At 38.4% G+C, this 21,935-nt stretch overlaps 1 protein-coding gene across 14 annotated transcripts in view; it reads left to right on the top strand.

The window, feature by feature from the left end:
- The window catches only part of NCOA7 (nuclear receptor coactivator 7), a 203,078-nt gene that overhangs the window by 127,044 nt on the left and 54,099 nt on the right, over nucleotides 1–21,935 (top strand). For 13 of the 14 annotated variants that reach the window (XM_023737166.1, XM_023737163.1, XM_023737164.1 and 10 more), the window contains 6 exons: nucleotides 4,385–4,464; nucleotides 8,123–8,230; nucleotides 13,628–13,741; nucleotides 14,310–14,435; nucleotides 16,415–16,599; nucleotides 20,455–21,488. In XM_023737166.1, the coding sequence (XP_023592934.1) occupies nucleotides 4,385–4,464; nucleotides 8,123–8,230; nucleotides 13,628–13,741; nucleotides 14,310–14,435; nucleotides 16,415–16,599; nucleotides 20,455–21,488 (1,647 nt within the window). Of the gene's footprint in view, nucleotides 1–4,384; nucleotides 4,465–8,122; nucleotides 8,231–10,059; nucleotides 10,701–13,627; nucleotides 13,742–14,309; nucleotides 14,436–16,414; nucleotides 16,600–20,454; nucleotides 21,489–21,935 lie in introns of those variants that run through there. The other variant, XM_023737165.1, reaches the window with a different exon arrangement.

Here is a 21,935-nt window from a genome sequence, read left to right as displayed (position 1 = left end):
TCCTCTTTGTTTTCCTCTCCAAAAGAAAAAGAAATTGTTAGGTTAACTAAAAGAATGTTGTTTTTTCCCAGTTCTAGGTAATATAAAATTAGAGAGCACTCCTTCCAAGTTGTAAAGACTTAAGTACTAACATGGTGTCATGTCTTCTAGTCTTTATGAGGAACAGCAGCCATAGTATGAGATGAACAGAATGGTTTCAAAGCTCTTTTGTTTACCCCAGATCAGTTTGGAGGCCGTGTTTGAAAATGCTAGTCATCTCAATGCTCTTTTGAACATGCAAGAGGCACTGGTTAAGATGACTTTATGTGTTTTAGGCTGCATTGTGCACCATTGTAACCTCACATGCCCTGAGTGGCAGGACCAAAAGTGGACCCTTAGAAAGAAACTTCTTGTACATACAGACTCATTCAGCTCTCACCACTCTGGAGCGAAGTATGGCCCTTTTCAAGCAACAGCTTCAGCAGATGTTTGAAGCTGCTTTGCCATCAGCACCAGCAACACAGGAGGTGCTAGAGCAGCCAGAAGTTAACGTAAAGAGGCTGACTCAGCACCAGATGGCTGCATGTGAACAGCGGTACTATAGAGAGTTGGGGAGAGCTTAGGTTAGGGTTCCGTGCCTGTTTTTGTGCAAAACCAACACATGCAGTTTCCAGTTTATATCTAAAATGTACATTCTAATTATTTGTCCTGCAATTGGAATCATCTGCTTCTGCAAGTGGATTTGCTTAGGTATGCTCTAAAGGGAAAAAAAGAAGGAGACCTGAAGTCGTAGGGAGTTTGTTCTCCCCTTTCTTGGGCTCCCAATGCCTAGGGAGAGAGTGTTTCTTTCAGTAAACCCATTCCTGGGGATCTTCTCAGATTCAGGAGCTCAGAGTATTGGGTTCCCGACACCCCTAGCGTTGTAGGGGTTGGGAGGGAGGAAGCAAGACTTGTAGGCAGGGTACCAGATCCACCTGGGTTGAGGACAACAAAGGTACCTGCCCCACGACCCCGAATTTATGCAGAACAAGGTAGGCTAGGCTGAAGGGCCTGTGTTTCGTTTCTCTAGGTATTTGTCAGTTTTGCCACAGTTACTTCCTTAACTAAACTGGGAAAATCCCACTCTGAAAACTTCATTTTGGGGGTGGGGCCGTTAAGAAGTTCAGTTCCTTTGCTCTGAATGGCTTCTGAGGAACGCTTGGCTAACTTGCCCCTCCGGCAGTGGATCCTTCGGCTACGTTTGCCTCAAGTTCCTGTAAAGGAGGAGGGAGAGGGTCAGCGTTTGGGTAGATTTATAAAGGCCTGAAGCTGGAAGTAGAGGTGTCAGTGTCAGTGGGAGACAGTTCCACCCTTGGGGATGATCATGGGTCCTAGCCTGAAACACTGGAGTTGGAACCTTGTCCCAAAGCCCAGAAGAGCAGTCCTTCCCTGCCGCAGGTCAGGTCTCTTCCCGGCTCTCTCTAGGGCCAGAAACCTCACCAGTGCATTGTGGACTAGGTGCTGCAGAGCTCGGCTTGGTAAGATATACGGGACTTCACTTACTAGATAACCATCTTTAAAACTCACTGCAAAAAAAGTTTAGGAAGTAATATGAAACCTTACCTTGTGCTGCAATGATATGAAGACAATTAAATAAGATCCTAAGAATTTTCCAATTCCTCTGCTTTCTATATTGGGTCAACTTTAAAATGTAGTATTCATTTGGGGTCTTTGACAGGTGCGTGTGATTTGATCAGTGTAGTGTTGGCCCACAACCAAACTCATCAGGCTCTTTGACCTATATTGGGAAATTCATTGAACCTTAAATGTCAGGTATCATATTAAGGCACAAGACATTCAAAAATGGGTACATCACAGTCCTAATCTCAACTATCTCAAAATCTTAGACCCCAGAGGGACAGGCTTTTTCTTTTCTTCTTTTTCAATAATGTTACCATTTTTGTCATTTTTCTAGCCTACCCACCTGTGCCAATGGAAAGTAATTTGATTTTTGTACTAATTCAGGAATATCTAGTTATGGTTACCCTGAAAGGTTCATCCAGCACACATTTTTCTTTTGCAGCTGGGTGAAGAGTTGATGTGTCTTATAATAGTACTCCCTACTGGCAGCTAGAGATCATGATGTATAGCTTATGGAAGGGTGTGGGACAGAAGCTGCCACAGATGGGAAGAGGGAAGCATATCTTAGGTTCTAGAAACAGGAAGCGCCCACAAAGGGATATAAAGAGGCTGTTTTGAAAGCAAGAAGATCTCAAGTGACAGCTGATTATGGTGACAGTGAGAAAGGACAGGAATGCACAACAAAGAGAGTGCAGCTGAGATGTTAAGAGGAGTAAACAACATTTAACCTAATGCCAAAGGGTCCCTTGAAAGAATATATCTGGGAGTTACAAGCCTGGGGTATCCACCTTCCATGTGTGTAAAACAAAAACAATTTTTTTTTCTGACTCTCTAGAAGGAAAAAAGAAAGAAGAGTGTTGCTAACATTTATTGCTTACGTGCCCAGAACTATACAAACCAGTTTTTACACTTTTTATCTTATAAAAGAGTTGGAAAATACTGTGATTGGGTTTCTGGGTAGGCTGTGTAGAAATCTTCTTATTTGGAGAACTGGATATCTATAACACATAGTCATTAGTCCCATCTTCCTGAAGTAATTTAGATGTGGCCACTGGAAGGTAGTGAGGTAATTTTTTTAATATAGTCTAGAGGAATTCTCAGGGTCTCTGGTTCTATGAATAGTCTTATTTGAATGTACAAATGTCTAGAACATGACTTTTAATGGCAGCATCTGCTTAAATATATTTTTCTCTCTTGGTTTTTATTTTTAAACAGTATAAAGGAAATTTTTAAAAGTCAAATACCATCCCACGGGAATTAACTCTTTTCAGGTTTCTTGGTTACCTTCCAGGTCTCATCCAGTACACCCATATTTTATATGTAGATGAAATTATACTGTTGATATATTTGTGTGTGTGTGTGTGTGTGTGTGTGTGTAGGACCTGAAGTGTAGAAGGCTGAGTTAATCACATTTCTCAGTTCATGAGATGTCATCACTGGTCAGAGCTGAGCCCTTTGTTATTTATTCATTAATTCCCTTCTATCCTCATTTCCCACTCCCATTTTCTTCCTCACCCCACTCCAATCTATTGTATGTAGTGTATAGCCTTTTATTTGTTTATGTCCTTGAAAAATGTGTGTGGTGGTTTTGTTTGCATACATTTTAAAGGTACATAAATGATACTGTTTTGTAGATCCCATTCTGTTTCTCTTAATCTAAACATGTCACTGTGTATACTTCTGATCTGTTATTTCTCATTACCACCTAATGCCCCAGAGTGTGTATACACCACGTTTTGTTTACCCTCCAGCTTCCCACTGCCATAGGTGACACTTGTCACTTTATGGTACACATAAAGTGTATACCTCCTAGGGAAGATGTACATCCATGAGTTAGATTATTAGCTTATCCAGGTTCTGTACTTAATTTGCTGGAATGGCTTTACCAGTTTCCGTTCCTAGTAGCAGTTCACATCTCTACTAACCCTAAATTACCCAGTTTTTTTATTTTGCCAGGCTAATAGATGTAAAACGATACCTTTCAAGTTGCATTTTTCGGATCACATATAAGTTGGAGCATCTTTTCATAGTCAATTCAATTTTATATCCTTTTTGTCACTTAAATTTTTATCCATTGCAATATGTCTCTATGGTTTTTTTTTAATCTGGATAACATTCTGTTAGATTACTACATCAAGATGCATTTAACTGTAACAGTTAGGTTGACTTATATGTAGCTGGCAGTAGTTGGCTGTTTTTGACCTACAAAAACAGCAAAAATCTATGGTTCAATTTAATATGTTGTTGGATATATAAGTGTTTCCAGCTTTTCATTAATATAAATAATATTGCACTGACCACATGCTGTGACATACAGCATTTTTCTTCTTTTTGAATTTTTCTTTAGGATAAATTCCTAAGAGAAGGATTACTGAGTCAGAGAAAGAACACTTTTATGGCTGTTGCCACATATTGCCAAATCATTCTCTAAAAGGGCTGTGCTGATTTGCAATATGTATCATTTATATCAAGACTGCACTGGTTTTACTCTAACCTCATCATCATTCTGCATTCTCATTTTAAACTATTATGTTAATAACTAATTACCTCATTGTTTTTATTTGTATTATTTTCTCACAGTTAGCGTTAATCATTTATTCATATGTTCATTGTCTAATGACATACTTTTCTGAGTATTGCATATGTGTGCCCTTAGTCCACTTTTTTATTGGTGTTTTGAAGCTTTTTTTTATCGTTTCGAGAGGAGGTCTTATATACTGTAAAGTAAACCCATCTTCAGTTGCTGAAAATGAAATTACTCATTTACATACAATTTATTCTTCAGATGACAATCAGAACAAAACACATGATAAAAAAGAGAAGAAGATGGTGGTTCAGAAGCCACATGGTACTATGGAATACACTGTAAGTATGAACAAGATGGTTCAAATACTTGTTAATACTGGTAGATTGGCGTAATGTTTTTCCGTGACACATCCTGCCTCTTAGCTGCATTCCTCTTATGTACGTATTAAATCATGAGGCTTAAGACCTGTTGTAGACCATTTCTCTTCCCTCTATACTTCCTCCCAGCAATCTCATATACACCTGTGACTGGAATTACCTTTGATATACCAATGACTACCAGTTTTAGGTCTCCATACCAGACATCCCTTCTGAATTCCAAAACCATATATTCATCTACATACTCAACACATCCATTTGGACCTCCATGCTTCCTTGGTCCTTTACAAGAAGCAGTGACCCCTTCATCCACGTATTTGTACAAGCCAAATCCTTTATCCTTGACATCTTCCCCTCACTCGCCATAGTCATGCCTACCTTCTGTAACCATCCTACAAGTCTAGGTCAGGTTCCTTCATTTTACTCTCTCATAGAATCATGTTCTTTTACATATTTTATCTCAGCTTAACATTATTGGTTCATTTAGTGTGGTTGTTATTTTAATACCTGTCTCATGCCCTAATTCATATATCCATGAAAAGAGACTGGACCCCTTTTTGTTCACCATTGTATTCCTGGTGCTAGCAGAGTGTAGGCACTCAATATTGTTGCATCAGTAGAAGAATAAGGCTATAAATGTGTCCATTATTATACTTTCACACTGTGTGTCATGTGCTCACCTCCTTCACTGCTTGATGAGCTCCTGGAGGCCAAGAGCTATATCTTATTTATTCAAGGCCTGGCACAATCTGGGCACTCAGTTATAGATCTGCTTTAATTCACTATGAAATAGCATTATCACGGAGTGTTCTCTTCGACTTCTAAATAGAAATCAAATGCCATTGCCATTTCCTGGTTGTGTTCCCCTAAGGTCAGTTGGTTTTATATTTGTTATTCCTATGCCGTGCCAGGCCCTCATAAGGAAAGCAGCAAGACTTGATCCTTCAGTGGTGTTTCTTTTGAAATGGTAAATCTCCAAGCCTTTGTGGAGTCATGCTGAAGAGCCCCGAGCACAGGGATTTCCTGCTCAGTGCTCTGTGAACATCTCTAGGCATCTTTTTGTGGTGTACAGGCCCACTTATTTCCAGAAAGGATTTGGGGTGATTACGTCTCACATTACCACTATCTGAAATGTGTTGCTGATGCCGGTAACACTGGCACAGTGCATTACCTCATAGCAGGCACTCGAGGATGTTGGATTAAATTATTTATCGACGATAGCACTGCTAATTCTAAAGCCATAATTCTTAAGATCCATGTGTGTCCTGCAGTGACTCACAAGACCCTTCAAAGAAATGAGGAGTGCTGTTTGCTAGGTGTCCGTTTATATAGTATATACGAAGGAGTGCAGTGAGAGTGATAACCAAAGCCCAGATAAATTAGTGAATATAAATAAGTGATCAAAATAGTAATATAGATATGCCTCCCTGTTTGATTTATATGTTATGGAGACTAGTTTTACTTGGCAAGTTATTTTGTGCACTTGTCATTAGAAATAAAAGTTTCGTAGTTAGAGAACCGAACTAGTGCTTACCAGATTGCTTATATTGCTCCCAAGCTGTGAATGTTCAAGCATTCTGGTTTAGTGCAAACATTAAATGATCCCAGCATTCCTCTCAGGGCCTGTGGCCTAATTCTTTTTGTATGTTTTACCCTTATATAATAACTCGATTGTTAAATTTTTTCTCCTTCACTGAGCCCTCCATGCGCTGTATCTTCCACAAGCTTTACTCATAAAAATATGAAGCAAATTTATTGATCGCTGACTGTGAAGTAAGTGCCATGAAGCAGATATTACAGTTAGCTCTATTTGATGGGTAAAGAAACTGAGACATAGAGAAGTTAAGCAAAAGTCACACAACTAGTAAATGGCAGACCCAGAATTCATATCCAGCAGTCTGGCTCCAGAGTCTGTATTCTCAATTTGTATCTTGTACTAACTCTAAACCCTGAAAACCTCTGAGTTTGAGTATATTATGTAAGTATATAATATTGAAAAAATGTATATTAAAATTTTTTTTTTCTTTTTTTGCTAGAGATGATTTTGCACAGGGTAGAAGTAGGGGCATACATTGTTTACTTAAATTTTCAGTGATTTTATAAAACATTTCTAGAAAGGCTTTGAAGCTAGTGGTATCTGTAACTTAAAATGTGTAAATGGTAACCAGTTGCCATCGAGTCAACTCTGACTCATGGTGACCCTGCGTGACCCCATGTTTGTCAGAGTAGAACTGTGCTCCGCTGGGTTTTCAGTGGCTGGTTTTTCAGAAATAGATTGCCAGGCCTTTCTTTTGAGGTGCCTCTGGGTGGACTTGAATCTTCAACCTGTTGGTTAGCAGCCAAGTGCATTAACCATTTCCACCACCCAGGGACCTCTTCTGTAACTATTAACAAAAAAAACAAAAACAAAACTATTGCCATCAAGTTGAATCCAATTCATGACGACCCCACGTGTTACAGAGTAGAACTTCTCCATAGGGTTTTCTGGGCTTTAATCATTATGGAAGCAGATTGCCAGACCTTTCTTCTGCAGTGCCTCTAGGTGGGTTCTAACCACCAACCTTCAGGCTAGTAGTTGAGCACAAACTATATGCGCCACCCAGGGACCTCTTCTGTAACCATAACCTATCAATATTCTAAGACAGTTCAACTAGTTGATGCATTTAATTCCACTTGTATGTCTCCACCTTCTCCCCAGTCAGTTCACCTCCTCCTGCAGCCTCCCCATATCTCCACCTAATTCAAGACTCCGCTGGTGTAGCCAGTTCCACTTGTAGGGACAGCCACCAGTCTTGACCCAGGATTGTAGATGGGAACTTTTAGTAACATTGACCAAAGTGACCTACCACTAGCAAGGGCTGTCTGATGATCCTGGGTGGAGCTTTTTGATTATATTTCTCATCTTCTCACTGCCTTCTTTATTCCTCTTCCTCCTCTATTACTGGAAGACAAAACAAAACAAAACACCCAAAAACAAAGTGTATAACTGGGATCTGTATCACAGGTTCTTCTAGATTTGGAGAATAATTCTAAATTTGGCTGGCCATGGGAAAATGTCAACTTAATGACAGTGAACAATCATTGGTAGCTAATCTGAATTTCTTTCAGATTGCCCTGCCGTCCACAGTATGCATCCTTCAAGTGTTTGAGTGCTTTCGCGTGTCAGGCGCTGTGCTGAGCACTAAGGAAAATGGCCATGAGCAGGCCTCCATCCAGGAGCTTAGAGTGCAGTGAAGGGCCGGGCAAGTAGACAGGCGGTTGAAATAGAGAAATTAACCCCACTCCCCCGTTCCTGTATGTTTATTGGCTTCTTTTCCTCTTACAGTTTTTTATTATACCTCATGGACATCTACTCCATACTCCTAACTTGTGCCAGAGCAAATTTAGAAATCTATGACTGGACAGTGATATTTGAAGATGAGAGAGCCCAGACATGAATTGTGTTTAAGAATTTGCAGTTATGTGGTTTTCTTAAGAACTGAGAACATATTCTCTCTTTCTGTCATGACATGTCTGGATGGAATTGTTTTTATTCACTCATTGTGAATAGATTAATACTGTCTAGCAAAAGATATTTTTTTCATATGTGTAACGAGCCTTGTTTGTTTGATTATTCTAGACTGGAAGCCAGGACACTCTAAACTCCATAGCACTGAAGTTTAACATCACTCCCAATAAACTAGTAGAACTGAACAAACTTTTCACTCATACTATTGTTCCAGGCCAGGTAATTATTTTATTGTTAAATATGACTTTAGAAATTCTTCATTTATTTTTTACTGCCATTTTAATGCTTCACTATTAGTGTGACAGGATTATCATTAATGGTAATGTGTGTTGCTTCAGTCTTTCCTCTAAATCCAAATACACTGAAAATTGAGCTGTTCAGAGAGGAATGCTTTGCAAAGGATTAACAGAGACTATCATGATGATTGCTAGTTTGTGTAGCGGGTGTTTCCTAGGGCATTAAGAGAAGTTCTAAATTAATGTGATTTTGTTGTTGTTGTATTAACAAATGTTCTTAGAATGTTTAATTCAAAATTGCAAGTTTCAGTTTCGTCCACTCCTGGAATATATTCTGGTCATTGTTTATTTTAAATTAGGCAGAATCTTTGTCTTTTTTGTCTTGATTTGGTACAGTGGTACCAGGTTGAAAAGAGTGGTCGACCTGACCAAAGGCAGAGACGAATTCAGCAGGACCATCAACAAAAGACCATACACAATTTTTTTCCGGGCTTTTAGTATTTTGTGAAACTGAATGAAATTGTCAAAATGTATAATTTTGTCACTCTAGATTAATCTAGCAAACTTTTTTTTCATAACTTCTATATATTTTTTCCCTTTTTGAAATTGTTGTTGTTGTTGTTAAGAATATACACAGCAAAACATACACCAGTTCCACAGTTTCTACATGTACAATTCAGTGACACCGATTACATTCTTTGAATTGTGATCCATTCTCACGCTGCTTTTCTGAGTTGTTCCTCACCCATTAACATAAACTCACTGCCCCCTAAGGTTCCTATCTAATCTTTCAAGTTGCTGTTGTCACTTTGATCTCATATAGATAGTTCTTAAAAAAGCATAATGCTCAAGGCAGACAGTTTTTACTAGTTAAGCTAGACTGTTGGGTTTTAAGAAGACTTCAGGGGATATTTTTGGTTTAAGGTTTAAAGATTATCTCAGGGCAGTGGTTTCAAGCGTGCATCCAGCCTCCATGGCTCTGGAAAGTCTGTAGTCCATGAAAATTTGAAATTCTATTCCGCATTTTCACCCTTTTGACCAGGATTCTTCTGTAGAATCTTTCATCAAAATGTTCAATAACGGTAGCCAGGCACCATCCAGTTCTTCTGGTCCCATGGCAAAGGAGGCAGTTGTTCATTAGCCATGCATTCCATATCCTCCTCCTATTCCTGACTCTCTCTGTTGCTCCAGGCAAACGGATACCAATTGCCATGCCTAGGGTGGCCACTTGTAAGTTTTTAAGATCCCAGGCACTATACAACAAGCTAGGAAGTAGAACAGAAGCACTAAACACGTTATTAGGCCAGTTAGCTGGGATGTGCCATGAAACCATGCCCCTAAACCTCCAAACCAAGGAGCCAAATCCCATGAGGTTTTTGGTTGTACATGAGCAGCCTCAGCTGCTACTCTTTTTTTTTTTTTTTTCCCCTGGTCATTGTTGTAAATATATCTATCACGCGACTTTTGCCAATTCAACTTTGTACAGGTGTAAGGTAATATATTCCTATATTTCCACTTTAAAAAATTATGTTCAGTCAATAAATTTAAATGATTCAGTCACTGGAAGATCTTAGTTCAAGTCAAGCTTCCCAGTCCCATCTGTGGAGCTCATAGGTCACCATGAGCATGTTTGGGTTCCATTGTTGACTTACTAGAGCATCGTACTGTGTCTCTGAGTTATGTTGTTGTGTGCCATCAAGTCAGTTCTTACTCATAGCAACCCTGTAGGACAGAGTAAAACTGTCCGATAGAGTTTCCTAGGCTGTAGTCTTTACAAGAGCAGATCATCAGGTCTTTTCTGCCACGGAACCACTGGTGAATTTGAACTGCTGACCTTTCAGTTGGCAGCTAGATGCTTAACCGTTGTGCTACCGGGATTCCTTTGTCTACATTATAACTCAGAACCCAACTGCCATTGAGTCGATTTGACTCATAGCAACCCCGTAGGGTTTCCAAGGCTGTAAATCTCTGCGGAAGCAGATTGCCACATCTTTCTCACGCAGAGCCGCTGGTGGTTTTGAACTGCCAACCTTTTGGTAAACAGTCAGTCGGTTCTCCACATTGTAAAACAAAATGAAAAACAAACCCATTGTCATCAAGTCTATTCCAACTCATAGCAACCCTAATGACAGAGTAGAATTGCCACATAGGGTTTCTAAGAAGCGGCTGGCGAATTCGAACTGCTGAGCTTTTTGGTTAGCAGCCAAATGCTTAACTACTGTGCTACCAAGTGCCCTCTCTACATTGTAGTGACATTTAATTCTTTCAGGGTGGATATTGCTACTTTTAAACACAACATCATTCAGACAATAGTGATAATGTTCTTTGTATTTTTTTCAAGATCAGCACATGCAGCCAACAAAGGCACACATTGGCCAGTTTGTACTACAGTGCTTTTGGTATTTGTGTTCTTGTCAAAAGGAGGAATTAGTACACAGTACTTTCAATGCCAGGTAATTGGGGAAAGTATGCATTAACACTTTTCAGAAATTAATAACTTTTCATCTCTAAGAAAATTAACAGATTTTAGTCTCTTTCATTGTTGGATTTATCTTATAATTTGAGGTATTGCTGTATAATACATAGCATTCATAGAAAAGAGCCTAGACTCACATTTACTAATTCAAGACTAAAGACTTCAGTCACTGAAACTTAGTAAAATAATTTCTGGAGATGCCTTGTTTTTTGACTGTGTCTGTAAGCAAAATAGTTCATTGGTACTGGAATAAGGTCCAGCAGCCAGTAAGAGGTATAAAAACTGTTTTAATGTGCTACCTGGAGACAGCCTACCATAATGGCAAAAATACCAGAAATAGGAGCCCCCAAGTTTTGTTTCCATTTGACCTCGTAGCAGCTACGTGGCCTGGGCAAGTCACTTTCATTTTTGGACATCAGTTTCCTAATCTCTGGAATTAGGTGTTGGGCCACATTATCTCAGGTATCCTTTGAGCCTTTCCAGTGCTGTCTGGCCCTTATAGAACTAGTTATGTGCTGTTCAGTTGTTCCAGGACCCTTCTGTACTCATGGTTTTGCTGTCAAAGATAGGGAACCAAGAAGAGTGAAATAGATTGAGGAGCTTTCAAAAACTGTAGATGAGCTTTTGCTTTCCAGCTGACTTTTTGCTTTCCAGGATTTTTAAATACTCTGTCTTGATACCTGGAGGTGTAGGTAACCCTCTTATTTCAGTAGATGTGATAAATAAAAACCTGGTTTAGCTACTCTGGTTCTGGAAAGTTTAAGGCTCACCCTTGTAGAGGTTGGTTTGATGATCACTTTGAAGTAGGAAAGAAAACTGGTCTGGCCAGATCAGTGGCTGAATGTGAGAGGTGATTTACAAAGGAGGTTGCCTGGGAGCTTACTGAATTAAAATCTCACTCTAAACTTTCTGTTGCTTTAAAAGCCAAAAAAACAAACTCAGAAAAACTTAAAGAACTGAGGCATAAAATTTTTTTTTCAGAGGTCCTGAGTTTGGCCATTAGTTCTAATACTTATAGCAAATTTGAGGATATACAGTATGAATCTTTTTGAATTTAGGAGACAAAGAATATACTTTTACAAGTAGTTTATCTTGAGTACGCTAGGAAGTTACCTTGCTAATGGATACTTTAAGATTTTTTTAATATACGTGGGGCACAATGGCTAAACAATTTTTGTAGACTAAAATATTGACAGCTTTATGGTAAAGAACTTGGGGACCTCAAATGCTCATTTCCCTATGTGTTGAAACAAATCCAGAAATAGTTACTGAAGGCACTAGGACAGCTTCACCCCAGCTTGTGACCCAGGCTCACTTCCATGTTGAGGTGGCACGTGTTCTGGCTGAGCTTCCCAGCTTTCAAATGTCACCTCTATCTCTAGTGCAGTTAACTGTATAAGCATAGGAAGTACCCCTTTGATTTGCCATTTAGAATGTGTCTGAGACTAGAACTTCAACCTGTGTTGCCAAATACTTGTCAAAAGCTCAGATGCAAAAAACGAATACTTACGGAGAATTGCTTGAAAGAAATGCTATCCACGCATTGCTCTAGTTGATATATGTAGAATAAGTAAGAGAGCTGCATACCAAGACTAAACCATTGTAGCCCTTTGTAAAGTTGCTTTTACAGAATTAAGCTTGGGCATTTTTGCCATTGACATCGGAATTGAAGATTTTATAAAGAACAGTCACCCAAATTGGTTATCGTATTTACTGTGAGTGCGTCGAGGGCGAATTGTTAGTTTAGGACCCTCTTTTTTTTTAATGAGACCTCATGGGAGAATGCTTGTACTTCTTCTTGAGAAACTGAATTGTTTTTATTTTATGGAAATTGAATTCTGTAACTAATTGGATGATATAACTAATTAATTACATCTCTTTGTATTGCTTGTTTGGAAACTCAGCCAGTTTTATGGCCCACCTCTCAGTGAGTATTTAGTGATTTTGGAGCACGTATTTTTAGTAGTAATCAGTCCTCATCTTATTTCCCCTTGACTCTAACTTTCCTACCTTTATTTTAACGTGTCTTTTGTTGTTGCCTCAAATTTTTTCTGGGTTGAAGTTAGATTTAAATGACTAATGTTAAAACAGACAATACTAGAAGGATGGGAGACAATGAAAAATAATATTGATCAGTTGTTATATGATTAGCTTTGAATTCTGTTTTATAACATTAGAGGTCAACATTTTAAGACTGTATGTGATGTAAGCCAAAATGTAGCATGTCTCATTAAGAGTATTGAATAACGGGATCATAATAACATTTAGGGAACCGAACATCTTTTAGAAGGAGACTATTTTAAATAATCTGTTGAATTTTTATTTTTGTTTTTAGGTAACCCAGACACTGATGGAGAAAATATTAAGATTATTGTATTGCTATTACCTTGTACAGTTTCTCAGTTAAGGACCTTACGTACTTTAGCACTCAGAGCTTGCTGGGAGTTAGCAAGCCTGGATTTGTTCCATTTCCACCTGGTGTAGGTGTTATGTTTAGAAGCATGCCATGCTTCTCTCTCCTCTATTTCATTATATTGTTAGTCCCCTTCCCTAGAAGGTTCTTCCCTCCCTACCTGTCAAATCCTACTTACTCTTCAAGGCTTCACTTGGGCACACTTCCTTCACATGGCCTGCCCTGAATACTACCTTGCTGTCTTCTTTGTGAGCTCCTGCAGTGTCTACAGGTGTGTTCAGTAGTTTCCAACAATATACACACTCTCATATTGCTGAGCATTGTTTCATGGTTTAGTCTAGAAGACACCACATAGCTTATGAGTTTCACAAAAGCCAGTTAGGTTTTAGACAAACACCTAACATCATACTGTGCACAGAGTAACCACCCTAAACACTGGCTAGTGGTTTGCCTGATTCTTGTTACTTACCCAACACCTCTCCCATTCTCAGGTTCTTTTTGTGCCAGATGCCAACTTTCCTTCCAGTACCTTAAGGTTATCATCATCCAGCCCTGGTGCTACTGTCTCTCCGTCATCATCAGATGCAGAATATGATAAACTGCCTGTACGTATGCCCTTCGTGCACTGAAGTTCATATTTATCAAAAAGATTTTTTGTGAGTTACAGAATTCTACATATTATTTTTCATAAGGTTACATCTAAAATTTCCCCCAAATAGGTAGGGTAAATAATTTGTCATTCCTTTAGAGAACACATCCTATCCAAGAGAAGTTGGTTCACATTTAAACTCTCAAAGTCAAATGTGCATGACTTGGATAAAATTATGAAATTAAATGTCTGATGAGACTGATAGTTTATTATAGTCTCCTTTTTCTAGAGAATTTTAATCATGAGTTTGATATGCATTATTTCATATTAGTTTATTTTCTAAAGAGTTTAATGACTCAGTTTTGTAGGTTCATACACATGTTTTTTGTTTTTGTTTTTAAATCTTAGTGTGATTTGGGTACCTGTTGTATTTGTAATATTTTTGAAGGACGAAAGACTTTTGCCTTTTTTTTAATGTTCAAGTTAAAAAGTTTACTTACAGGGAACTTATAGGGTATGCTTTATATAATTAATTTGTTTTGAAATACTGCTTGTATTTATTTTGGAAATTTTTACTTTCTAAGGATGCTGATTTAGCAAGAAAGGCCTTAAAACCTATTGAAAGAGTCTTATCATCTGCGTCTGAAGAAGATGAGCCAGGCGTCGTAAAATTTTTAAAAATGAACTGTCGATACTTCACTGATGGAAAGGTATATGGTAGTGCAATTTGTTTCATTTTCTGGGAATTTATGGAAAATTAAATGTGGCTGCAAGTTACTGGAAATGATGTTACATTAAAATATCTTACCCAAAGTTTCAGCTTAAGATTTGACAAATGTCCATTAGTCTTCCTCTGTTGGACACCTCCCATTTTATTTATTGAGGCAATGTGATCATTGAGTGGAAATGTGATTCTTTGTGACCTTAGATTATCATTTTATCTTTCAGTTCTTGACCTATAAATTGTTAGGGAGACAGTATCATATATATTTAACAGCAAATTCTGGAGTCAGACTCAACGAATTTAAATTCCAGCTCTATCACCCACTAGCTCTGAGACTAAGGGCAAGGTATTTATATTTCCTAAGCTTCCGTTTTCCTCAACTATAAAATAGAAACAATAATAAAGCTTAATTAATAGGGTGTGGTAATTAAGAGAGATAATTCATGTAAGGAGCTTAGCACCTAACCTGAAAAATGATAAATTCTCCCCTGTATTTGCTGCTAATGATCCTGGTATTAAAAATAATGTCTGCTGTGTCATGCTGTTTAGTTTTTTGGTTGCTGTTGTTTTTACAAAGAACAGATGCAACTTTTAGTGAGCCTCTCAAGAGGGGTTATGTTGTGTAAAGTGGATTCCTGTGCTCATAATAGTTCATGTCAGGTTCTAAATAAAAGGAAAATAAGTTATTGAAATGCATTTATAACTTTTGTACCCAAAAGTAAGTAATGCATAAAATGCAAAACTTCTTGCAAAAACGATCAGTAAACTCATTAAGAGTACAAAATAAATTATTTACCGAAAAGGAGTCATCTGTATTCTGCTGCCCCTGGTAGATGTATCTCCATGGATATCAAGGTCTATAATGTAATCTAACCAAGCTTTAGATTTTTTTAGATCCCACGAAGTTACTGCTTTTTGCCTTTAATTTCCATGGATTATTGTTAGCTGCCATTGAGTTGACTCCAACTCATGGCAGGCTTATGTACAGTAGAACAAAACATTTCTTGGTCCTGCATTATCCTTGCAATTGCCAGAATATTGTAGCTACTGTACCAGTCCATCTCAGTGAGGGTCTCCCATGCCCTTGTTGACCTTCTCCTTCACCAAACATGATGTCCTCCTCCAGCAATTGTATCTCTTCTGGAGACATGTCCAAAGCAAGCGAGTTGGACAGTGTTCTGTTGTGATCTATAAGGTTCGACTGATTTTCAGAAGTAGATCGCCAGGCCTTTCTTTTTGGTCTTTCTTAGTCTGGAAGCTCCACTGAAACCTGTCCACTATGGGTGACCCTGCTGATATTTGAAATACTGGTGGCATAACTTCTGGCATCACAGCAACACACAAGCCACCACAGTACAAAAAAATCGACAGATGGGAAGTGGTTAATTTCCATAGTTCAGCTATATTCACTTTTGGCGATGAATATCTTGTAATCCTCTTTATGTTGAGTCTTTGCTGGATTTATGCATTTTAAACATTTTAGACAAAAATATTAGGTGTTTTTTGGCACCATCACCCCAAGAATAGCTGTTCCGTTAGTACAGGACCATGCACCTACCTGATCGACCGATGGTAAATTCTTGTTGAGTGAGTTGTAAAGCATGGTGTTCCCAATTGGGAAAACATTTGGGATAACCCCTCTCATTTTATGGACAAGCATCTGGAGAATCTGAGGCACACATGAGTAACCCAAGGTCATACTGTTAATTGTGCTGTTTTCTGTGCTGGAACCAGGGTCAATGTGATTGCCAGAGTAAGGCAAATGTGTTTTCCCTGCCCCACAACACAGAGCTAACATTGCTTTTTTTTCAACACTCATTGAAGAGATGTGACTGTCGTGTAGGATGCTGATACTCTGGGTCACAAAACAATTGGAATGGCACTATGAGCTAGTTATAAAGCTTTTATGGTGGTTGTTGAAAGCATACCTCTCTGGTAATTCTGTCCTATCCATCTCTCCTGCAGGGTGTAGTTGGAGGCGTCATGATTGTCACTCCTAACAACATCATGTTTGACCCTCACAAGTCTGATCCCCTGGTTATTGAAAATGGGTGTGAGGAGTACGGCCTCATCTGCCCCATGGAAGAGGTGGTTTCCATTGCCCTCTACAATGACATTTCCCACATGAAGATCAAAGATGCCTTACCCTCGTAAGACACATTTCTTTGTTAACCAGAAAAAAGAGGTATTGAGAGAATTAACGGCAATTTAAAAATGAGGGCATTTGCAGGAGTGAGGGATTATGTAGAGGTAAATTTCAAGCTGGAAAATTTGTGTTCTAAATTTTTTAAAAAATAGGAAAATGAGAGGGAATGAAAATAATAAAGTCAATGATAAGGAAAAGTTGGACATAAAAAGATATTCTCTTCCTCCCCCTCACCCCTTACCCCCTCTCTTGTCTCCTCCTCCTTTTCTTCCTTTTCTGCCTCTTCCCCATTTAAATTCCAGAATAGGCAGTCTTCCTAACTCATGTCTTTGCTTGCTCCTGCATAGAGAGAGGTTTAGTGGACAGTACAGTAGCCTCCTTCCCTATGGGTAGACTGCCTTAAGTGGATTGAAAAGGAAATAACAGTGGTTTGTTTTTTCTCTGAAGTATAGATGAATATTACTTTAGTCCTGATTTCTTTTGCCTTATAATGCTCAGTCTATTGCGAAAAAGAGGGAAACTCCCCATGAAGAAAGAGAGTTTATAAAGCTCAGGGAACTATTCACTTGTAGGGGTAATCTGATTTTTACTGTCATTTTGTCAGTGTGTCTGTTTCTTTACATATGCTAGCCATAAAAATCTTTAGAAGCCCTCAGTAATAGAAAAGAAGATGCAAAACAATGATACTAACAGTACAAAGAGAAGCTAGCCTTGGGACTTTCATCTAAAAAGAAGGGAAGGTAAGTAGGGAACTAATCCAGACAGAAAGTATCTGATCCACTCAGTATTTCCCATTCCCAAGCTACCATCAGAGCATGGGCACTGAGGTAGTTTCTAAATTTTACCACTGGAAGTGTTCAAAGCCAGAGGTTAAGAGGCAATATGACATGATGATTGGGTCTGAAACCACACTTCCTGGGCTTTATGGCTCTGCTACTTATGGCTTCATGACTTGCATGTGTTATTTAATCTCAAGCCTCAGTTTCCTCATCTGTAAAATGGAGTTAATAGTAGTCCCCAGCTTATAGGGTTGTTATAAGGACTAAATGAATTGATATGTGCAAAGCTCTTAGAAGATAGCCTGGTGCTTGATGTGTAGGCTTTTGTTATTATTTGAACATTTAATTCATAACTGAAACTCTGAATGCATTGTCCCATGGGAATCCTGTTATCCATGCGAATCCAGGCTTCCAGTGCACCTTAGTGCATGCCTCTTTTGTGCCAAGGATATGAGGATGAGTGGGTTATGACCCCTGCCCTTGAGGAGCTTGTAGTCTCTTGGGTGTGACAGACACATGCACAGAAGTGATAATCAGCCGGCACTGTAAACATAGAAGTGTACACAGAGAACCCATGTGAGGGAGTGTCCAACTGCCTGGGACATTTTGGGAATCTTAGATGAGGAGGAGAAGAGGAAATGAAAGAGTTAGTTTCAGAAAGGAGGAATGAACATTGTGTTCTCTGTGGATAAGAGGAAACAAGATAAGAATAGTTAAAGATATAGGTAAGTTTGAAAGTGGATGGCTAGACAAATAGGGCATTTTTTGGCCGATGATGGCTTCTAATAGGGTAACACTAATGCACATCTTCAGGCCAGGTGGTAAGTATTCTGTTTAATAGTAGAAATGGAAGGTACATCTCTCTACAGAAAGATTTCTCTCAATGTGAGATTATGTTTAATGGCCTGGAATAGGGATAATGCTGTGACTGGGGGAGAAAGGAAAGTTAAGAATTGGCTCCTAATTTGTTGAAATTATTTCAGGGTTGTGCATTGATTCCTGCCTTGGATGCAAGTATATAAAGAATTGTTAGTCTGATGAACAGCATGTGCACTAATGAGCAAAATAGAATGTATGAGTGGAATCTGTGTGAAATGAACTTTGTACTGTCTTCAGAATTCCATCAATTATAGAAAGTTTAAAAATTGCTTTAAGATTTAATTATTACCAAAAGTCATGTGGTAAAGGAATAAGTACAACTTATCTAACTGCATTATGTAAATCGTGGTGTGCATGTAAAATCTCTCCAGCCTTACCTTCAGGTTTTGTATTTTTTGTGTAGACATCTTGTAACTCCAGCTGCCACAGAGAATAGGATGGGAACAATTGAAGGGGTTATTGATCATTACTAGGTGCCTGGCTGAGTCTAGAAAACATTAATTAGCAATGGAGCCATTTGGCACCATTATATACTTTGCCCCAGCAAAGCTTGGCAACTGCAGTGCAAAGAAAGCAAATGATTAAATTAATCCCAAGTAGGGAATTGGCAGCTTGGATTAGGTAGAAGAACAAGAGGGATAGGGTGAACAAGGTAATTTAGGTGGCTGTTTAGAGTGCAGTTGAATGTGTTCTTTGGAGGGGGCAAGCTAGGTAGGGAAGGAAGAGATAAGGAGAAGGGACTTGGATGTTTATAGAAGAAAGTGTTGCTTATTAACCAAGACTGTGAAAAGCTGGGTTTCTTTGATGCAGAACTTCTTACGGCCTTTAATATGCCGAATTAAAATTTGAGTCCCAATATGGAAGTTAAACCACATTATACTAACTTATTTGACTCTAAGATTGATGCATCCTTAACATCTCCTGGGATGCTAGTGTGGGACAGAACATTTTGTGCATGCTCCCCAGGTACATGTAAGTTCCTGCAAAACAGAGACGCTGTCACAATCATCTTTCAGCATTTCAGCATGTGGCACTTAGTGGATCAATGAATGTTTATTGAATCGAAATGAATTATGAATTAAAGAGGCTTTTTACAGCATTTGTCAGAGCCTAACAATTATGTAGGCTTTTTTTTTTTTTTTTTTTAGAAAAAGCATGGATATTCCATGCAAGTGATTTATAGAATAACTTTGAGGAGACAGTCTTCTTGTAATTTAAGAACTGCCTGGTACAAAGTAATAGGGAAAGTATAGCCTAAAAATGATCTAAACTTTTTAGAAATTAAAATTATTTCTGAAATCTAAAAATGTTATTTTTAAAAAGGAGTTTTATGTCCCTGTTTTAATCCAGTAATAGCACTAAAATAAGTAGAAATATGGGATTGCTCAAGGCATTTCTAGTCACAATTTGAAAAATATTTGTTTACTGACAATTTAAACTAGAAAAACATGTATAATCAATATTTCTTTGTAATCCAAGTCTGGGTAGTGAAGCATCTGTTATTAATATGTTTCAGCTGATAAACCAGTTTACTTTTCTGTAGATTTGAGAAGTTATTAAATGGTACAGGTGCTATATATTTACATAAATTGTGCTATATTTACATAAATGTTTCTTGCATCTCCTTCAGGGGTGGGAGAATATCTGTTATTGGAAGCATTAGATCGTAATCCATGAAACCCATAATGATGTTTCAGGGCCAGTCACCTTGTAGAGCTATGAAACCAGTAGTTGCTAAGTAAATGACTCATTCAGAACTAATGTAGTTGGTCTCTAGACTGTTTTATGAAAATGAAGAGCTTTGAATATTTAAGGAATTTCAGCCACTGATGCTAAAATGTTTTCCCTCCTTTGTCCTTTCCTTCATGAAAATTGGAAACATTATTATTTCATCTTTAAAAATCTGATGGGTGACATCTCCATATTCATACATGACTTCAAAACCATTCATGTGCTTCTAGTAGAGTTTGCTACATCATAATTCTTTCTTTTGCCACTTCCTTTAGTTGACTTATGTTTCCTTTTGAAGTCAATTTATTGATTTCATTTCCTTATTTTGAAATCATTTAAACATAAATTTAACTTGCAGCATATTTTACGTTTTGGTTTTTGGTTGGATTTTGATTTGTTTTGCCTTTCCTCCATTTTGTTTTTGGTTTTGTTTTAACATTCCATGTGCACCCACCATTTTTCCCCAACAGTGACCTACCTCAGGATCTTTGTCCTCTGTACAGGCCTGGAGAATGGGAAGACTTGGCTTCTGAAAAGGATATAAACCCATTCAGTAAGTTTAAATATCTCAACAAGGAAAAACGGCAGCAGCATGGAGAGAGAACCATCAATACAGATTCTAAATCAACAAGACCTTTGGAGAAGTTAACCGATGATACACATACAAAGCCCTCAGGCAGCCCTGTGTCAGGAAAGTTAAAGAAACTGGAATCCTCTATAGAGGCAACCAGTAGATCTACCACCGTGACTGGGGTCAGCAAGGAACCTCCTGACACTGCATTTGAATCTATAGCCAAAGAAAACTCCCTTTTAGTGGAAGATGATGACTTCGTTGACCTGGAGGAACTTTCTTCTCAAACTGATAGTGGAATGGATAAAAGAGACAATGCAAAGGAGTGCCTTGATCCAGAGGACCTAAGCAAAGCTAAGTCCCAAATCATCAGTTCTGCTACAGAAAGGCAGGTGCAGTCAGCCCTGAACTTTTCAGGAACAGAGAGTGATGCTGAACTGAAAGGGGCCCTAGATTTAGAAACCTGTGAGAAACAAGATACAATACCAGAAGTGGACAAGCAATCTGGTTCCCCAGAAAGCCAGGTGGAAAACACACTGAACATACATGAAGATCTAGATAAAGTTAAACTCATCGAGTATTACCTTAATAAGAACAAAGAAGGATCACAGTTACCTGAAAACTTGCTAAAGGCAGAATTAGGTGATGACAAAAGCATTGAACCCATAGGAATAGACATCACCCTTAGTAGTTCTCTTCCCCAAGCAGGTGATCCCTCAACTGAGGAAAATAAAGAGACAGATAAAACCTGGATGAAAGAGAGCCCACTCCTTCCGCTGCAACTGGGCCCTTCTACAGGAGAAAATATGATTAAAGAGTCTCTGGACTCCTCTTTGGAGTCTTCTCTGGACAATAGCTGCCAAGGTGCACAAATGGATAATAAATCGGAAATTCAGTTATGGCTATTAAAGAGAATTCAGGTACCCATTGAAGGTAAGTCATTTTTCTTTAATGTCTTTTTAACCTGTTGTACAATTGCATTTCTAAAACTTGCATATGCAATAGCAATAGTAGTAAAATTACTTTAGAACAGTGAGTGTTTTCTCAATAGAGAGTAGACTTGCTGATTATTAATAATTGGCAAAAATTAGCAGTATGTGATATCTGTTATGGAACTGGAAACCCTGGTGGCATAGTGTCACAGCTGCTAACCAAAAGGTCAGCAGTTGGAATCCACCAGGCGCTTCTTGGAAACTCTATGAGGCAGTTCTGCTCTGTCCTATAGGGTTGCTATGAGTCAGAATCGACTCGACGGCAGTGAGTTTAATGAGTTATTATGGAACTTGTCCTATGACTGATTTCTGTTTCAAAGATAGTTTGCTTTTTAAAAAATCTTTCAAGTGACTTTCTTTTTTTACCTTGAGTTTTCAAATCTAAAAG

Source organism: Trichechus manatus, unplaced genomic scaffold, assembly GCF_000243295.1.
Source record: "Trichechus manatus latirostris isolate Lorelei unplaced genomic scaffold, TriManLat1.0 scaffold00098, whole genome shotgun sequence".
NCBI classification, from domain to species: Eukaryota; Metazoa; Chordata; class Mammalia; order Sirenia; family Trichechidae; genus Trichechus; species Trichechus manatus.
This window is presented reverse-complemented; position numbering and strand designations above follow the sequence as displayed.